This window comes from Bos javanicus, chromosome 4 (assembly GCF_032452875.1).
Source record: "Bos javanicus breed banteng chromosome 4, ARS-OSU_banteng_1.0, whole genome shotgun sequence".
Lineage (NCBI taxonomy): Eukaryota > Metazoa > Chordata > Mammalia > Artiodactyla > Bovidae > Bos > Bos javanicus.
In genome coordinates, this window is record NC_083871.1 from 10,239,662 (window position 1) to 10,256,819 (window position 17,158).

The 17,158-nt window shown below is 39.4% G+C and overlaps 1 protein-coding gene across 4 annotated transcripts in view; it reads left to right on the forward strand.

Annotated features, from left to right (window-relative positions):
- Positions 1-17,158, forward strand: part of ANKIB1 (ankyrin repeat and IBR domain containing 1) — a 156,983-nt gene that overhangs the window by 75,237 nt on the left and 64,588 nt on the right. For 3 of the 4 annotated variants that reach the window (XM_061413407.1, XM_061413408.1, XM_061413411.1), the window contains one exon: positions 10,009-10,191. In XM_061413407.1, the coding sequence (XP_061269391.1) occupies positions 10,009-10,191 (183 nt within the window). Of the gene's footprint in view, positions 1-6,866; positions 8,153-10,008; positions 10,192-17,158 lie in introns of all 4 variants that reach the window. The other variant, XM_061413409.1, reaches the window with a different exon arrangement.

Below are 17,158 nucleotides of genomic sequence, written 5' to 3' on the forward strand. Positions count from 1 at the left end.
TATATTGTTCTATGCCCACCTCTTATGAACGAATCACTGCTGTAGTGACTCGTTGTTGACAGGACTGCATCAGCATTGTATTAATAATTTTCAAGTGAGCTAGAGTAGAAAATAGCTTATTCTTGATAGTAATATTATTGCTTTTAAATTGCTGTTTTATATCTTGCTTCCAAAAATTCTCTATAAGCATTGCTTTAGTAGTTGTTGATTTTGAAGTAAGTTTACAGTGATGGGCTTATTAAATTGTTTTCAAAAGGTGAATGTGGTATTTTTGCCAACACATTTATGTGTTTGTATATCACTTTTTATTCAGTGAAGAAAATTAATGCCAGATTTATTCTGACTGACAAGTCTGATGATTTGCTTGGTGTGAATGTGTATGTTTTACTGTTTGATCTTTCAGTATATGATGATACGCAAGCCACACCATTTAATAACTATTTTCATTTTTCTGTATTCAGAAGAGCTCTTTGACTTAATGTAAAATCTGTAAATAGAACCCTGTAAATACCTTCATTGCATTTAATCTAGTTGTCATCAACAGATTTTAGCATGTCATTTTACCCATATAAAGCTATTTTAAATCTGTTTTATATACTTGACTGTATATTTACCCAGCCTCAGGTCTTGAGTGACTTTTGATAATGTTAACTGTTAACTAAACACAAAGAGTTTCACAAGAAAGTGTACATTAACTAATTCCCAGAGGCCTTATTGTGTTTTCTAGTTCTAGTACATAAAACAAACACACTGACATATATAATCTACTCTGTAACTGTCCTTTAAGAGTATTAGTCCTTAAGTGTCTTTGTGTAAGGTCTTCTAGTATTCATAGTGCTCATTGATACCAAGCATGATATAATGGGCTTGGGTTGAGTGAAAGGGTGTTACCAGATGTTGATTAACTTTTTCATTAAGCTATCGTAGTATGGTGTAAAGAGCACTGGTGTCTAGCCCTGATCCTCACAGTGGTTATCTGTAGACCTCCAGTCACTCAGCTTCTTTGAGATTATCAAAGAAGAGGAAACCATCCAGCCATCCAAGAGGTAACTATCACAGTTACCTCAAAAGAACCCTTTAGCACTAATTTTTCTGTTAATCTGTGATTGTAGCAAAATAGATCCCATTTTTAATGTCTGGCCTTTAAGGTTAAATTGATTATTTTATTCCACGGTTAAGGCCAAACTATTTTTTTTTAACTCTTAAGGATTTATTTATAAATGTCTATGGAAATATGTCTTTTCTAGCTATTGAAGATGTTTTTTTCTGTGTTTATTTAAGGACAGAGTTGATAAAGTCGACATTGGGCAATTTTGTATGTGCATTTAAACACACAGATTCTTGTGGTTCATTATTTTGAACCATTTAAATGAAATGTTTACAACTTCTCCTTCTCTCTGTGATAATGATGTTCTGTAGTAAGCTAAAGGGGCACACACATGTACATACACAGAACATAACATAAAAACCTCTTAATCACAGAGTTCTTTTAGACACTTGCATGTGTGAAGGCATCAGTGGCTAAATATAAGCTATAGATATAGATACACTGATATATATATATATATATATATACACACACACATATACACACACGCACACACATATAAATGGAGAGCTCACCCTGAAGTTTCTCACACTATATTACTGCCTCGCTGATTTCCTCATATGAACATTCCAACAGTCTCTCAAAGTCAGTGTTTCCAAAACTGTACTCAAGCTTCTCTATCCACAGCTCCTCTTCTGTTCTGCCTTGTTCCTATTAATGATGCTACCGTTACCACCATATCTACTCTTGATACTTGGATTTATCTTGGCAGTGTTTTTGTTTTGTTTTGTTTTCTTGTGTCAAACTCATGCCACTAATTTGCAGAATACAGCTCTTCCTTGCCTATTTTGGCCAGCCCCTTCTTTTATCTCTACGGGGCACCTTCTAACAACAGATGCTTGTATCAAATCCCACTTTTCCTTAAGTAGGAAAATTTGAAGTTTGACAAATTAATCATTCAGATTATTTATGAGATAAAAGTAACACAAAGAAGAGTAGACTGCAGTTGTTTGAAAATTAGAAATGCTTATATGTTGAACATTTATTAATGCAAATTAAAGTCCCTTTAATTCTAATTTTTTCATATTTCAAAGAATCATTCCAAGGGTAAGCAAACATTTTTCTGTGAAAACCCAGATAGTGTATATTTAATTAAAACTTTTTTTTTATAATTTCATTTGTTTTTGGCTTTGCTAGGGCTTCATTTCCACGTGAGTTATTTCTATAGTTGAGGCAAGCCAGGGTTACTCTTCATTATGGTGCATGGGCTTCTTGGCAGCGGGGGCACAGGCTGTAGATGCACGTTCAGTAGCTGGGGCACGCAGGCTCAGTGGTTGCGGTGTGCAGGCTCTAGGGCACACAGGCTCAATGGTTGCAGCACGCAGGCTCAGAAGTTGTGGTGTGTGGGCTCTAGGGCACACAGGCTCAGCAGTTGCGGTGTGGGCTCTGGGGCACACAGTCTTCAGTAGGTGGGGCACGCAGGCTCAGTACTTGTAATGTCCATCTCATCCTCTGTCAACCCTCTTCTCCTCCTGCCTTCAGTCTTTCCCAGCATCAGGGTCTTTTCCAGTGACTTGGCTCTTCGCATCAGGTGGCCAAAGTATCGGAGCTTCAGCATCAGTCCGCACACTGCTGGAGAAGACTCTTGAGAGTTCCCTGGACAGCAAGGAATATTCAGGGTTGATCTCCTTGCTGTCCAGGGAACTCTCAAGAGTCTTCTCCAACACCACAGTTTGAAAGCCTCAATTCTTTGGCACTCTGCCTTTATGGTCCAGCTCTCACAACTGTACGTGGCTGCTGGACAGACCATAGTCTTGACTCTATGGATCTTTGTCGGCAAAGTGAGGTCTTTGCTTTTTAACACACTGGGTTTGTCATAGCTTTCCTGCCAAGAAGCAGTTGTCTTCTAATTTCATGGCTCCAGTGATTTTAGAGCCCAGGAAGAGGAAATCTATCACTACTTCCACCTTTTCCCTTTCTATTTGCCATGAAGTAATGGGGCTGGATGCCATAATCTTAGTTTTTTTAATACTGAGTTTTAAACTGGTTTTTCACTCTCCTCCTTCACCCTCATCAAGAGGTTCCTTAGTTCCTCTTCGCTTTCTGCCATTAGAGCGGTATCATCCTCATATCTGAGGTTGTTGATATTTCTCCCGGCAGTTTTAATTTCAGCTTAAAACTCATCCAGCCTGACATTTCTCATAATGTGCTCTGTGTGTAAGTTAAATAAACAAGGTGACAATAAACAGCCTTGTCATACTCCTTTCTCAATCCTGAACCAGTCAGTTGTTTCGTACAAGGTTCTAACTATTGCTTCTTGGCCAGCATAGGTCTGTTGCTGCTGCTAAGTCACTTCAGTCGTGTCCGACTCTGTGCGACCCCATAGACGGCAGCCCACCAGGCTCCACCGTCCCTAGGAGTCTCCAGGCAAGAACACTGGAGTGGGTTGCCATTTCCTTCCCCAATGCATGAAAGTGAAAAGTGAAAGTGAAGTCGCTCAGTCGTGTCCAACTCTTAGCAACCCCATGGACTGCAGCCTACCAGGCTCCTCCATCCATGGGATAGGTCTGTTAGCAAGGCCTAATTTGTGATTTTTCTCCCCTTGGCCGACTTCCCTAGAGCAAGCCCAGTCATTAGGCCTCATTTATATTGGTGCTTCACCTGTCATAGTGATTCAAGAAATGGTTGATGTGACAGAGGTGGCTGTTGTGTTCAATAGTGCTTCAACTCTTTGTGGAAAGCGTTTTTTAAAATGAGTATTATCTTTAGATATTTCCTATGCACCTTTGTCCTACTTGCTTATTCAAAGCTTTAAGTGTTGCTGCTTATTGTCAGATCAAATAAAGGTCACTAGGAAACCAAAACTGGTAAGTCCCACTTCCCCTTTGTAGCCACAGGGCCTGTATGACACTCAGCAGCCGTCAGAGCATTTCACACTTCATTGAAAAGCCATAAAAATCATTCACAAGTTATACTGAAAAGTTTTACTTAATTACAATTGTGTTTTTAGCACCTGGGGTTTTAAAACTATAAAAAAGAATAAGGAAATTGTGGCCCCAGCTTAGCAACCGGAAGTAACTGTGCCTGTCTGGGCCTCGGTTTTCTAATTTTTAATCAAGATAGTTATGATTTCATTATTGCATTCAAAATATTGTTATAGGCACTGAAGGGAAGGAAAGATCATTTTAATTTTCCTAAGCCCAGAAAATATTTTGGATAGTAGTAATATTTGAGTGGATAAGACTTCAGTTTAAGTATTTGGAGGAGGCTACTCAAAATGTGGTCCTCAGACCTGTAGCATCAGTAACTCTTGTTGTAAATACAAATTCTTGTGCTTGCCAGACCTCCAGATACCAAATAGGAATCTCTGGGGTAGACTCCAGGGATGCGTTAAGCAGGTTTCACTGGTTATTCGTTTGCATGTTGCAGTTTGAGAAGGACTGTTCTACGTCTCAAACATATGCAAATTGAAGTATTTTGGAGAGGCTTGATAAGACAGATGATTTAAAATGAAGATAGAAGCCATAGTAAGTAGAAAATCCTAAGTGCTAATTTGAAATTTATTTATAGAAAATTTAGCCATTTAATTTTTTTGATTCGTGCTATTTGAAAGCAAATATAAAAAAAAAAAAAAAGCAAATATAGTAAGATTAACCTAATGGTTGTAATGTAGAATAGATTTTATTTGAAAGGGGGTACTGATAAAGGAGTGGTTCTTAAAGTCTTGCTACCCAGACACTATTCCTCAGACTGGCTTTGGCATCAGTTTGGGTATTGTTGGGAATGCAGCATCTCAGGCCTCATCTCAGATCACCTGAGTCTGAATCTGTAGTTTAACAGGAATGCTGAAGTCATCCATATTCACATTAAAGTTTGAGAAGCCTTAGCTTAGAGCAGTAATCTGTGGGACCTACAATGGAATAATCTGTAAAATGTGCATATACTTAGTCTCCATTCCAGATCACCCTAATATAACTATCAGACTACCCAAGTGATTCTTAAACAATTTGGAAACCTTTGTGTTGGAACAGTGGTTTTAACCATGTCTGCACACAAAATCCCATTCTGTAGACCATATCTCAAACCAATAAAATTGGATTTCTGAGCGTGGGGCCCCTGTAATAAAACTTCTCCAGATGATTCCAGTGTACAGCCAAGGTTGAAAACCAAAATATTAGAAGATAGTGATAGGAGTTGGAATATTATTGCACTGATTCTGCTGTGAACTGATAAAGAGCCTGGATATGTGCGGTGGTATTAGAAATGGAAAGCATGAGACAAATGCATTTTGGTGACTTGGTCAGTTTATACAAGAAAGTAAGAGAAAGGTTAAAGATGATGAAGACTTTAAAATGTTGATATTAACAATGGTGAGCTATCTTTGGATAATATAATTTTCTTACTTTGATTTTTCTGCATTTTGTGTAACAATCTGCTATCATATCTATAATTAGAGTAGAACAAATTAACTTTATTTTTAAGTAAACTGAGCATGATTTTGAACCTGGTTCACTTTGAAGCCTGCTAGCAATTGACAGACATCGAAAAAGTGAGTTCAGGTGTTGTATGTGAAGTGTACTTCAACAGTATAAAGAAAAAAATTAAAAGTGAGATGAGGTGAAGGAATTGGTTAGAAGGAAAGGCGAATATCTTGAATTGTCATTTAGAAGAAGATTGAAGTCTTACATTATCCACATGAAATGGTATTCAGGCTGTTAAAAATTAAAACTAACTGGGGGTAATGAATATAGATTTAGAATCAAATGTTATCTCCATAGAGTTGATAACTAAAAGCAAGATAAGGTATAGATGACAAATCCTTTAGTCTTGATGACAAAGGACAGGACTTTAGATTATAGATAAAATTACAGAATTAAAGTCACAGCATCAACTTGGAGAATATCTGTGTTTAAAGGGAATGAGAACAAGAAGTGGCCTACAACAAAAAAACAAAAAAGCAGAGAAGAGAACCAAAATAATCCAGCATCGAGGATACCAAGAGAAGAATTTCAAGGAGAGGAGGCAGGCAGTCATTTGCCATGCTTCAGAAAGGGCAAGGAATTAGAATACTGAGAAAGGCGGCTGGCTTTGAGAGGTATTAATGACTTTCAGGAATAATATTAGAGTGAAGTGGGCAGGGTAGAAGTTAGATTGCTGGGAGAAATTGAGTAATTTGCTGAGGAAATGTAGAGACAATGAGTGTCAGTCACTAATTTCAGAAATGTAGCTGAGAAAGTATTAAGGAAGTCATTAGAGGACTAACAGAATTAAGATAGGGGACTCCTCTGCCAGGAGCCAGTAGAGTCAGAGACTAAAGGGACTGGGAGTAATGGAGTGCTCAGGGTCATAGAGGAAACAGATTAGGAAATGGGAATTTTACAACTAGAACAGACTCTTATTTTTCTTTTTACACTTTTTCTCAAAATAATGTAAGCCTCATTTTACAAATGGACCTGTGTAAACTGAGGCTTACAGAAGTTAAACGATTTATGCAGAGTCACCAGGCATTTAGATGAAGGATCAAAGGGGTGGAAAGGGATTTGTCATCAACTGGTGGCTGTCCTTCCCCTCTTCCTGTGGGATTATGAATAGAAAGGAAGACAACGTCGATAAACAGACGTCCTGAGACGGTGATGATTGGATGTTTCTTTTAAGGTAGAAAATTGTATATACCACCAAGTATGTGAGATAGGCTAAATATATATATATATATTTTTTTTTTTTTAATAAAATATTCAGTTCTCCGTGCTTGAGAGTGAAGAAAATGATACTTGGATGCTTTGGTTGAAGCATTTAAAAACTGCCTCTTCCCAACCAGGTGTAACTCCCTATTATGCAAAAGCAAAACATCTGACTTTATGCAGGAAATGGTGGCACAGACGTTAAGGAGTCCACTTGCGATGTGGGAGACCCAGGTTTGATCTCTTGTGTTGAGAAGATCCCCTGGAGAAGAGAATGGAAACCCACTCACTCCAGTATTCTTGCCTGGAAAATTCCATGGACAGAAGGAGCCTGGTGGGCTACAGACCATGGGGTTGCAAAGGTCAGATACGACTGAGCGACTAACTCATGTAGCAGAAGTTTAACATGTCTTGACATCTTGTGTTTACTGGTGTTTCTACCTTAGGCCCCAAAGGTCAGTATGCTGAAACACTTTTTTAAAAATTCCTCCTCCAGTGTCAGGCGGTACTGCTGTTAGCTAGCTGGCTTCTCTGCCCAAAGTAGCATATACATTGATTTCCTTGCCAAGACAAATGGACACATGCTGCAAATATGAACCTTCCCTCCCATCACCCAAGACGGGTATCTCTCCAGCAATGAGATACAGGTTTGGGGGACCCCTCACCTCACTCCCAGCAGACTCATTTTGGGACTGCTTTTGAAGACAGATCACCAGTCAGTGTAAGAAATCTCAAGTTCTGAAAATTGTCAAAAGTGACTCTCAACAATGACTTCTCGCACATTCCCTCTCCATACACTTTTTTTTTTTAAACCCCATGGAATGCAGACTGGAAGGTTCCTCTCACCAATATTTTGGAATGGCACAGCCTCTTAAATTTTGTTGTCTTTGCTTTTGCTAAGGACTGGGATAATTAAGTTAAATATGATTTATCTTGTTTGCTAATATTTGGAATGTCTTCTGTGGCAGTATCTATTTTCAATGTAAATCAAATCATGGCTTTGAAAACTATCCCAGTGTGCTTTTTAGAAATCATTTCCTACTGCTCTGAATAAAGAAGCAGAGAACAAAGTCAGCTCTTAGTTCTGTAGCTGCTGCTGCTGCTAAGTCACTTCAGTTGTGTCCAACGCTGTGCAACCCCATAGACGGCAGCCCACCAGGCTCCCCCGTCTGTGGGATTCTCCAGGCAAGAACAGTGGAGTGGGTTGCCATTTCCTTCTCCAATGCATGAAAGTGAAAAGTGAAAGTGAAGTCGCTCAGTCATGTCCGACTCTTAGCGACGCCATGGACTGCAGCCCACCAGGCTCCTCCATCCATGGGATTCTCCAGGCAAGTTCTGTAGCAGTCAGAAGCAAATTGTTTTGTGTTGGATAACCTGTGAAGCTGAAAGGCTGAAAACAGTAGTAGATCCTGCAGTTGGTATGGTAAGTCTGTGGGCTTATTAATTCCCAGTATTAAATAGAGTAGGCAATATAAATATACCAGTCTCCATACCACTTAGGCCAGAGTGTAGGGTCATTGCTTGTCAGACTTTCATGTGCATAAGAATCTCCTTGAGATTAAAATCTGATTCTGATATAGAGGTCTGGAGTGGGAGGGGCTTGGGTGGTAACACTGAGATTCAGCATTTCTAACAAACCCCCAGTGATATCACTGGTCCCCAGACCACACTTAGACTGAAGGGCTCCAGATGATAACAGTGACTGCTGAGACTTATGCTTCACATATTTTTTTTTTTTCTTTAAAGGGCCAGATGTAATGTGTAACCATTTTAACCTTTGTGACCACAAGTCTGTGTTTCATATTCTTCTTGATTTGTTTGCTTGTTTTTACAACTTAAAAAATGTTGTAAACCATCTTAACTCTGAGGAATACCTTTGGCCTAGAGCAGGAAGCCAGAGTCATGTCCACTGGGCTTGTCAGTGGCTTCCAGGCCTGGCATTGGTGTAGGTCCCTTATTTTGTCAGGGCCTCTTGGGATAACTGTAGAGGAACCCTGAGAATTGCAGAAGCAATAAAGGAATTTTACAGGAAGATCTGTGTTTGTTGGAAGGAGAGGAGATAAAATTTGGAAGACAATGAAAAGAAACTACCATTTTGATTAACTCCCTTAAACAATGAAAATCTCTAAAAAGTATTCACGTTTAGATCATAAATGAGATCTGGCCAGAACTTTACAGTATGCCCAGGATACGTGTGACTTCTTTAATGTTTGCGATCAACCTGTTCTTTGTGTCAGTACAGTGTCATTAACAACTCAGTCAAACTTGTGTCTGAAACCCAGTTCTGCTGCTTATTACTGGGTAATTTTGGTCAAGTTATTTTACTCTTCTGAAACATCACAGTGTCCCTACACTTGGGGTTGTTAACATTAAATAAGAATATGTATTAGAGGTCTCAGCATAGTGCTTGGCACTCAGAAAACAATAGATGGTGTCTGTTACTGTGTTATGTGGTGGTGAGTGAATACTGTAAAAGAATTCGCTCCGTGACTAATTGTTAGGCTGTCCTTCAGGGGTGTCCTGGATTATGGCCCTCGTGGTATTCATGTCCTTCCCAGTGTCTGCAGATGTAATGGGGAACCTTGAACCTACAGCCCTTAGTAACAGTGTATTAAGCTTCTACAAAATCCGCAGAAACCTCGGTAGTAAACACACTGTTACTCTTTTATGCATTTTTACAAGTGGGATTTCTTTGGGTGAAATCCTTCCTTTAAATATCAAGAGATTTGATGGAGTATCTTCTTACCTTGGCTGTGAGTAGCTATTCCCATTGCTTATTTTGAGTAATACTGGAAACAGTTTTGCTTCAGTGATTTGCTAAACCTAATTTCATTTCAGTGTTTAACTGGATAATGAATGACACAAATGAAAATTTTTGTCTGCCTTGCCAGGACATCAGGTGTTAGTGGTTATGTCCTTCTTGTTTGAGAAAGATTTGTAGAAATGTATAAAATTTAAAGCATTGAATAGCTATAAAATTATTCATTTTTAAGTAAAACTTTGGATTGGACAGAATGTTTAAGAATTTCTTTATAAAATTTAAGAAACAGGTTTGTTGTTTTTAACCAAAGGAAGTCATCTTAACAGCGATTAACAGTAATTTGCTTATCTTAAAATCAGAAGCCGCTGGTATCTAACTTTTACTGTCACTTCATATTATTACATATTATTGATTTTTTGTCATGCTTATTTTATTATATTAAAAAGTTTTAATATGTAGCATGGAATAACTTGTCATTTAAATCTATAGCTGCAATTTTTTGAAAAAATCTTTTTTAGCTTTTAGTAAAACATGGAGGAGACCTGTTTGCTGAGAATGAGAATAAAGATACTCCTTGTGATTGTGCTGAAAAGCAGCACCACAAAGATTTGGCCCTAAATCTAGAATCTCAAATGGTATTCTCACGAGATCCTGAAGCTGAAGAAATAGAAGCTGAATATGCTGCTTTAGATAAACGAGAGGTAAGCTTTTTTTAATGAAAGAAATTATGCAAATATTGTACTAAATTTTTTTTTCTTCTTTAAAACCCAGTTTGTGTGATCGTCGTTGCAGTATGCTATACATTCTGTTACCTGTATAGCCATAAGTATGAAAATACATCTGAAAAAGCCATAAGTGTGAAAAGGATCTAGAAAACCTGTCCTTTGACTTATGTGTGTTTGTGTGTGTGTGTGAAAGTCACTCAGTCATGTCTGACTCTTTGTGACCCCATGGACTATACAGTCCATGGAATTCTCCAGGCCAGATACTGGAGAATTATACTGGAGTGGGTAGCCTATCCCTTCTCCAGGGGATCTTCCTGACTAGGAATCAAACTGGAGTCTCCTGTATTGCAGGCGGATTCTTTACCAACTTAGCTATGAGGGCAGCCCCATATATATGTTTAATTGTATAGAGCGATGCTGACTCCAAGACTCCAGTCCTCCTGTTCCTCAGTCTCTGCCTGTCTGGATTGCTCTTCTCAACAAACATGCTTGGATAACGCCCATCTTAAAATACAAAACAACTTCTCCATTAACCACTCTTCCTGTCCCTGTCCCCCTTCAGTTGTAGCCCCATATCCCTGATCTTCATATGAGAAAAACAAAATTTAAGAGTTGTCTGTACATACTGACTTCCTCACCTTCCCTTCACTCTCCAGCCCTCTGCAGTGTAACTTTCTCCCCTTCTACTCCGATGGAACTGCACTGACACGGACATTAAGAGTCACCATCTTGCCAAACCCTTTTCTCTCCTCCTCTTACCTGATGCTTTTCTCTCCTCCTCTTACCTGAATTCCTCAGCACCACTTGACACAATTAACCGCTCCCTTCTTAGTGAGACACTTCTTCCCTGGGTTGCAGGGACTTTGCTCCCTGGGTTTCCTTTAAGTCTTCCTTGTATCAGTAAACATTACCTCCACCCACGCAAGCATAAATGTAACAACATTTTCAGTTCATCACATCCAAACAATCTGGGAGTTCTGTCAATTTACCTCCAAAAATATAACCCAAATCCATTTACTTCTCTTGTTCTCTGCTCCTGCCTCCCTCAGTCGTCCTTTCCACCTTCACTTTTCATCTGAACTGCTTATAGTAGTTCCCTAACTGGTCTCCTGATTCTGTTTTAGTCCCCTTAGAATCCATTTTGTGCACAGTAGCCAGAGTGACATTATTAAACATAAATTAGATCATATCACTTAACCGTTTAGTGATTTTCATTGCACTTAGAATAAAATCCAAACTGTTTGCTCAGATATAAGAACTTACATGGTCTTGCCACTATTTGCCTTTTTAGCCTTATCTCAAATGATTTTTCCTGGCACGCTATAGTACTTAGACTACACTAAGGCTTTTTGCACTTCTATTCCTTATGTCTGAAATCATCTCCCAAGTTTTCTCTTGACTATATCAGATGTTCCAAGAGGCAGTCTTAGACCATTCTTCTGAAGTAGGCCCCTCTCCGTCTGTTACTCTTTATCACAATACCCTATTTATTTTTATCACATGCTGTAACTATTTTGTTTATATATTTGTTTACTTGTTTATTGCCTTTCTCTTTTATTAGATTGTCAACTCTGTTAGTGCCAGAGTCATAACTTTCTTATTCAGCAGAATATTTTCCATGACTGAAAGCACTGCTTGTACAGTGGACATCCATAAATAATACTTAAATAAATAAGTTATTGTAATACACAATAAATTTCTTCCTCTAAAAGTGATTGATTTCTCAATGTTTATTCAGTGCTAATTTGGTTCTTATTGACTATGCCAAAGCCTTTGACTGTGTGGATCACAATAAACTGTGGAAAATTCTGAAAGAGAAGGGAATACTAGAGCACCTGAACCTGCCTCTTGAGAAACCTGTATGCAGGTCAGGAAGCAGTAGTTAGAACTGAAACAGCAGACTGGTTCCAAATAGGAAAAGGAGTACATCAAGGCTGTATATTGTCACCCTGCTTATTTAACTTACATGCAGAGTACATCATGAGAAATGCTGGGCTGGAGGAAGCACAAGCTAGAATCAAGATTGCCGGGAGAAATATCAATAACCTCAGATCTGCAGATGACACCACCCTTATGGCAGAAAGTGAAGAGGAACTAAGAAGCCTCTTGATGAAAGTGAAAGAGGAGAGTGAAAAAGTTGGCTTAAAACTCAACATTCAGAAAACTAAGATCATGGCATCTGGTCCCATCACTTCATGGGAAATAGATGGGGAAACAGTGGAAACAGTGTCAGACTTTATTTTTGGGGGCTCCAAAATCACTACAGATGGTGACTGCAGCCATGAAATTAAAAGACGTTTACTCCTTGGAAGGAAAGTTATGACCAACCTAGATAGCATATTCAAAAGCAGAGACATTGCCAACAAAGGTCCATCTAGTCAAGGCTATGGTTTTTCCAGTGGTCATGTATGGATGTGAGAGTTGGACTGTGAAGAAAGCTGAGCACCGAAGCATCGATGCTTTTGAACTGTGGTGTTGGAGAAGACTCTTGAGAGTCCCTTGGACTGCAAGGAGATCCAACCGTCCATTCTAAAGATCAGTCCTGAGTGTTCATTGGAAGGACTGATGCTAAAGCTGAAACTCCAATACTTTGGCCACCTATGCGAAGAGTTGACTCATTGGAAAAGCCTCTGATGCTGGGAGGGATTGGGGGCAGGAGGAGAAGGGGATGACAAGAATATGAGGTGGTTGGATGGCATCACCAACTTGATGGACATGAGTTTGAGTGAACTCCAGAAGTTGGTGATAGGGAGGCCTGGCGTGCTGCGATTCATGGGGTCGCAAAGAGTCACACACTACTGAGTGACTGAACTGAAGTGAATTGAATTTGGTTCAGTAGGACTTAATATAACTATTATTTGTTTGTGTTTAGAAAAATAACTGTATTGTCTGTTTTTTAATTTCCCATGAATTTCTGACAGTTTGTAAGCTTCTACTTCTCCAGATGATCAAAAAAAGAGTTTCTTAAAAGATTTATATTGTTTTACCTATCATATTTTCTTTAAAGGTTACTTTAAAGATTTTTTTTAATGACTTTTTTTTTTTAATGACCATTTTTAAAGTTTTTACTGAATTTGTTACCATATTGTTTCTGTTATATGTTTTGTTTTTTTGGCCACCAGCCATGTGGGATCTTAGCTTCCTGACCAGGGATGGAACCCACACCCCCTGCATTGGAAGGCAAGGTCTTAACTGCTAGACCACCGAGGAATTCCTGACACATTTTAATTTAGTCCTTTCCTCCAGATGATGAGTCTGTAAATGGGCAGTCTTCTTCTTCACCCCATCATTGACAAAATTTTGAGTGACTACTTTACCAGACAGTGTTTTAACAGAAATTAGGGATACAGTGAGGAACAAAGATCTCCTGCCCTCTAGATGCTTACATTCTAGCAAAGATAGATGCACACAAATAAGATTAAAAAAATAAATGAACACAATATCGAGAGTTGTAAACTGCTTGGAAGAAATAAAAACAAGATGATATATTAGAGTGATAGCTAGGAATGGAGGAATGGAGGTACTTATTTTATCCAACCCCTCAAAGAAAGAACAAAGACTCTAGTAAGAGTCAGGCTTTGTAGGAGAAGACTGTGTGACTATCGCTAGATAAGGGAAGGGAAAACTGTGTAATACAGTACTGTGAAAGCCATCGCAAGAACCCACCCATTCCTCTCCCCTCCCAGCCTATAACTCAGGGAGGCTCAAAGCTCCTTTTCTGACAGGGACCCAGTACGGTTGGCCGTTGCCTTGGCTGGCTACCACCCTTAGGAGGCAGAGCTGCTTTCCTCTGAGAGCCCTGAGTCTTTCTGTACTTGTTCTTCCCCCACTCTTTCTCAGACTAAGCTCTGTGCTGTGTGCTCAGTCGTATCCGATTCTTTGCGACCCCAAGGACTACAGCCCGCCAGGCTCCTCTGTCATTGGGATTGTCCGGTCAAGAATACTGCAGTGGTTAGCCATTCCCTTCTCCAGGGGAACTTAGCAACCCCGAATAGAACCTGCGTCTCCTGTGTCACACACATTGGCAGGCAGATTCTTTATCGCTGAGCCAGGCTCAGCTCAGGGGTCAGCTAATGTGAGGTTGGTATTGAGAGAAATTGGAAATATCCTCTCCTTCTCCTAAGTGTCTTTCACATCTTTTAAAATTTTAACAGTTACCAATATACTTGGGTCAATAAGTACCTGTTTTTTCATTTTTTTCCAACAGTGAACTTATTTCACCTATGTAATCAGGGAAAGCTATTTTAATTGTGGGGGAAAATAAATATATCTTTAATAACTCCTTTGTCACAGTCTCTTCTGAAACAGTTTTTGAAAATACTATCACTTTATACATGACTTCAAAGTGGTACAGTTTACATGTTGGACTGTTTCACTTTTCTTCAGTGGTGTTTTGGTAGCAGTAATATGTACTGATGCAAAAGAGGAGCTTTTATTCCCTGTTTGTCTTTAAATTACTTTTCTTTTTCTTTCTTTATATCAGTATTGGACTGCTTTGAAGGTTACTGATGGTTTGTATTAATCTGAAAATTGAAGCAGTTTATCTTTGCAACAGAAAAGAGAAAGGCACCTTCAATGTAACCCTGCAGAAGAGAGGGACACTGCCTACATGTTATTGGTTTTGAGTCAGTAAGTTGTGTCCAACTCTTTGCGACCCCATGGACTGCAGCATGCCAGTTCCCTGTCCTTCACTATCTCCCAGAGTTTGCTTAAACTCATGTCATTGAGTCGGTGATGCCATCCAACCATTTCATCCTCTGTTACCCGCTTCTCCTCCTGCCCTCAATCTTTCCCAGCATCAAGATTTTTTCCAGTGAGTTGGTTCTTCATGTCAGGTGGCCAAAGTGTTAGAGCTTCTGCAGCAGTCCTTCCAGTGAATATTCAGGGCTGATTTCCTGTACGATTGTCAGGTTTGTGCTCCCTGCTGTCCAAGGGACTCTCAAGAATCTTCTCCAGCACCACAGTTTGAAAGCATCAGTTCTTTGATGCTCAGCCTTCTTTATGGTCTGGCTCTCACTTCCATACATGACTACTGGAAAAACCATAGCTTTGACTGTACAGACCGTTGTCATCAAAGTGATGTCTCTGCTTTTTAATATGCTGTCTAGGTTTGTCATAGCTTTTCTTCCAAGGAGCAAGCAACTTTTAATTTTATGACAGCAGACACTGTCTGCACTGATTTTGGAGCTTAAGAAAATAAAATCTGTCACTGTTTCCACTTTTTCCCCATCTGTCTGCCTGAAGTGATTGAACTGGATGCTATGATCTTCATTTTTGTGAATGTTGTTTTAAGCTAGCTTTTTCACTCTTCTTTTTCACCTTCATTAAGCAGCTCTTTAGTTCCTCTTCACTTTGTGCCATTAGTGTCATCCGCATATATGAGGTTATTGATATTTCTCCCAACAGTCTTGTTTCCAGCTAGGGATTCATCCAGCCTGGCATTTCACATGATGTACTCTGCTTATAAGTAAGCAGGGTGACAGTATACAGCCTTGACATACTCCTTTCCCAATTTTGAACCAGTCTACTGTTCCATGTCCAGTTCTAACAGTTGCTTCTTGTGCTTTATACGGGTTTCTCAGGAGATAAGTAAGGTGGTCTGGTATTCCCTTCTCTTTAAGAATTTTCCAGTTTGTTGTGATCCACATACTCAAAGGCTTTAGCAAAGTCAATGAAGCAGAGGTAGATAGGATTTTTTTTGGAATTCTCTTGCTTTCTCTATGACCCAGTGGATGTTGACAATTTGATCTCTGATTCCTCTGCCTTTTCTAAATCCAGCTTGTACATCTGGAAATTCTCAGTTCTCATACTGTTTAAGCCGAGCATGAAGGATTTTGAGCATTACCTTGTTAGCATGTGAAATGAATACAGTTGTATGTTAGTTTGCACATTCTTTGGCATTGCCTTTCTTTGGGATTGGAACGAAAACTGACCTTTTCCAGTTCTGTGGCCACTGTTGAGTTTTCCAAATTTGCTGGCATATTGAGTGTAGCACTTTAAAAGCATCATCTTTTAGGATGTGAAATAGCTCAGCAGGAATTCCATCACCACCACTAGCTTTGTTTGTAGTGATGCTTCCTAAGGCCCACTTGACTTCGCATTCCAGGATGTCTGGCTCTAGGTGAGTGATCACACCATCATAGTTGTCTGGGTCGTGAAGACCTTTTTGTACAGTTCTTCTGTGTATTCTTGCCATCTCTTCTTAATCTCCTCTGCCTCTGTTAGGTCCTTGCTGTTTCTGTCCTTCATTGTGCTCATCTTTGCATGCAATGTTCCCTTGGTATCTCCAGTTTTCTTGAGAAGATCTCTAGTCTTTCCCATTCTATTGTTTTCCTCTGTTTCTTTGCATTGTTCACTTAAGAAGGATTTCTTCTCTCTCCTAGCTGTTCTCTAGAACTCTACCTTCAGATGGGTATATCTTTCCCTCTTTCCTTTGACTTTTGCTTCTCTTCTTTTTCAGCTATTTGTAAGGCCTCCTTAGACAACCACTTTGCCTTCTTGCATTTCTTTTTTCTTGGAGATGGTTTTAGTCACCACCCCCCGTACAGTGTTACGAGCATCCATCCATAGTGCTTGAGGCACTCTGTCTACCAGATCTAATCCCTTGAATTGATTCATCATCTCCAGTGCATAATCATAAAGGATTTGATTTAGGTCATACCAGAATGGTCTAGTGGTTTCCCTACTTTCTGCAGTTTAGGTCTGAATTTTGCAATAAGGAGCTGATGATCTGAACCACAGTCAGCTCCAGGTCTTGTTTTTGCTGACTGTGTAGAGCTTCTCCATCTTCAGCTACAAAAATATAATCAATCAGATTTTGGTATTGACCATCTGATGATGTCCATATGTAGAGATGTCTCTTGTGTTGTTGGAAGAGGGTGTTTGCTATGACCAGTGCATTCTCTTGGCAAAACTCTGTTAGTCTTTGCCCTGCTTCATTTTG